General features: G+C 58.1%; 1 protein-coding gene across 1 annotated transcript in view; it reads left to right on the top strand.

Moving 5' to 3' along the window:
* The window catches only part of OCA2 (OCA2 melanosomal transmembrane protein), a 23,580-nt gene that overhangs the window by 7,532 nt on the left and 13,881 nt on the right, over positions 1-2,167 (top strand). The window contains 3 exon segments of the mRNA XM_015562986.1: positions 490-555; positions 1,387-1,443; positions 2,014-2,138. Of these exon segments, the coding sequence (XP_015418472.1) occupies positions 490-555; positions 1,387-1,443; positions 2,014-2,138 (248 nt within the window).

The following is a 2,167-nucleotide window of genomic DNA, read 5'->3' as shown; positions in this document are numbered from 1 at the left end:
AACTCGATTGGGTGCCTCCTGCATGTGCCCCCACCAGGACTGAGGATGGAACCTGTGACCCAGGTACGTGCCCTGAACTGGAGATAGAACCTGCGACACTGTGGTGTGCGGGCCGGCGCTCTAACCACTGTGCACACCGGCCAGGGCAGAACTAACAGACCTCATGGCTCTGAGGAGTGTTCTCCGTTTGACTCTCTCTCTCTCTCTCTCTCTCTCTCTCTCTCCCCCTGTCATTTCCTGTATCTGTCTCCATCTCTAAAACCTTTTAAGAAGAGAAATGTGCTTTTCTGTGACTCAGTGAAAGGCCTGGCGTTGGGATGCTTGGTCGCCCCGGTTCTCAGCGCGATGTGCTATGACTCCGAGGCCAGCGGACGGACACATGGAGTCTGGCTCCAGCTCTGGTGCAGACTGGGCGCCCGGTAGAGGCAGGGTGCCCGCAGGAGCCCCGGCACCCCCAGGACTGACAGGCGGCTTTCTGCTTCCTCTCAGAGACCCAGCCTCACCCACGTGGTGGAGTGGATCGACTTCGAGACGCTGGCCCTGCTGTTCGGCATGGTAATCCGGGCCCCAGCGTGCCCCCCGGGCCGGGCTGTCCCCGCTGCTGCCGCCGCCACTGCTGGTCCTTCTTGTAGCAAAGACACACGATCAGCCTCCAGGGCCTCCGCGGCAGGAGCAGATCAGTGGCAGCACCTATGTGCTCCCGTGGGAGATAAAGGGCGTCGGGAGCAAACCCGTGTCACAGACCAAGTATAAGTTCTAAGACTGTGCATCACGCCTTCAGATGTGCTCAGGAATCAGGCCAGAGGTTATTCTATGGTCAGAGGTCAGGGTTCAGCTCAGACCGCTGGGGCCAAGGGCCAGGCGTCAGGTTGCCTTTTGGGGTCATCAAGGGTTCGTATTCCCACCAGCTCAGCGTCATCAATAGGAAGAAACGCATTGCGTAGCGACCCGGGCTCACACACAGCCCAGAGGGTGAGCGTGCCCTGCGCCTGCTCTCACCTGCACGCCTTGGGCCCGTGGGTGACGGAAGCTCTTTATCTGAGGAAACGGAATGTGGCCCCGTCAGCACCGAGCCGGTGGCGTTGCTCGGGCTGCATCCGGGCCCCTTTGCCTCCGGCTTCTCGTTTGTGGGAGTGTCACCTCCCGTCTCTGCCCCCAGGTCCCTGGAGCAGTAACAGCAGCTGTGTTTGCTGTGAAGGTTCGGGGGGTGGTGGGGGGTGACCATGTACTTGGGGCACATGCCCTGGACCAAACGCAGGTGCCAGCCTCCAGCAAGGACTCCAGGCAGGGCCCGCTCAGCACAGCCCAGCGCGGTGACAGGCAGCTGCCGAGCGCGGACGTGCCCAGCCCCTCTGACGCCTCGCCCCCCTTCTCTTCTCCCCGCAGATGATCTTAGTAGCCATATTTTCAGAAACTGGATTCTTTGATTACTGTGCTGTCAAGGTAAGTGCGATGTAGCAAGGAATAGTTAGGTATGTATTTGTTGATTTTACATATTTCCTACAGTTACATACTTAATAAATAACGCTATTATTTTATTTACTTATTTTAGATTTTTGTTGATTTCAGAGAGGAAGGGACAGGGAGAGGGATGTTTGCCGGCTTTGAGCACCGTTTTCAGTTTTTAATCCTCACCTGAGGATATGCTTATTGATTTTATTTTATTTTTTAAATATATTTTTATTGATTTCAAGCCCTGACTGATGTGGCTCAGTTGGGATTTCAAAGAGGAAGGGAGACAGAGAGAGAGAGAGAGAGAAACTGCCTCCTGCACGTCCCCCACTGAGGGTCAAGCCCACAACCCAGGCGTGTACCCCGACGGGGAATCCAACTGGCAGCCTTTCGGTGCCCGGGCGATGCTCCGCCCCCGGCCACACCGGCCTGGCTGTGGGTCCAGCTCCTGGCCCACCGAGGGTTGTGCACTCAGAGCCCTGGTGCTCCGAGCCCCTCGGGGAAAGTTGTGCCCGTGCTTCCGCCCGCTGACTCTGGCTCGTTCTGTCTGGTGTGTCCCAGGCCTACCGGCTGTCCCGGGGGAGGGTGTGGGCCATGATCATCATGCTGTGCCTCTTCGCCGCCGTCCTCTCCGCCTTCCTGGACAACGTCACCACCTCGCTCCTCTTCACGCCCGTGACCATCAGGTGGGTGTGCGGAGTGTCCCACGCTGGCA

Source organism: Myotis davidii, unplaced genomic scaffold (genome assembly GCF_000327345.1).
Source record: "Myotis davidii unplaced genomic scaffold, ASM32734v1 scaffold811, whole genome shotgun sequence".
NCBI classification, from domain to species: domain Eukaryota; kingdom Metazoa; phylum Chordata; class Mammalia; order Chiroptera; family Vespertilionidae; genus Myotis; species Myotis davidii.
The sequence above is the reverse complement of the archived record's forward strand: the minus strand, read 5'-3'. Positions and strand labels throughout refer to the sequence as shown.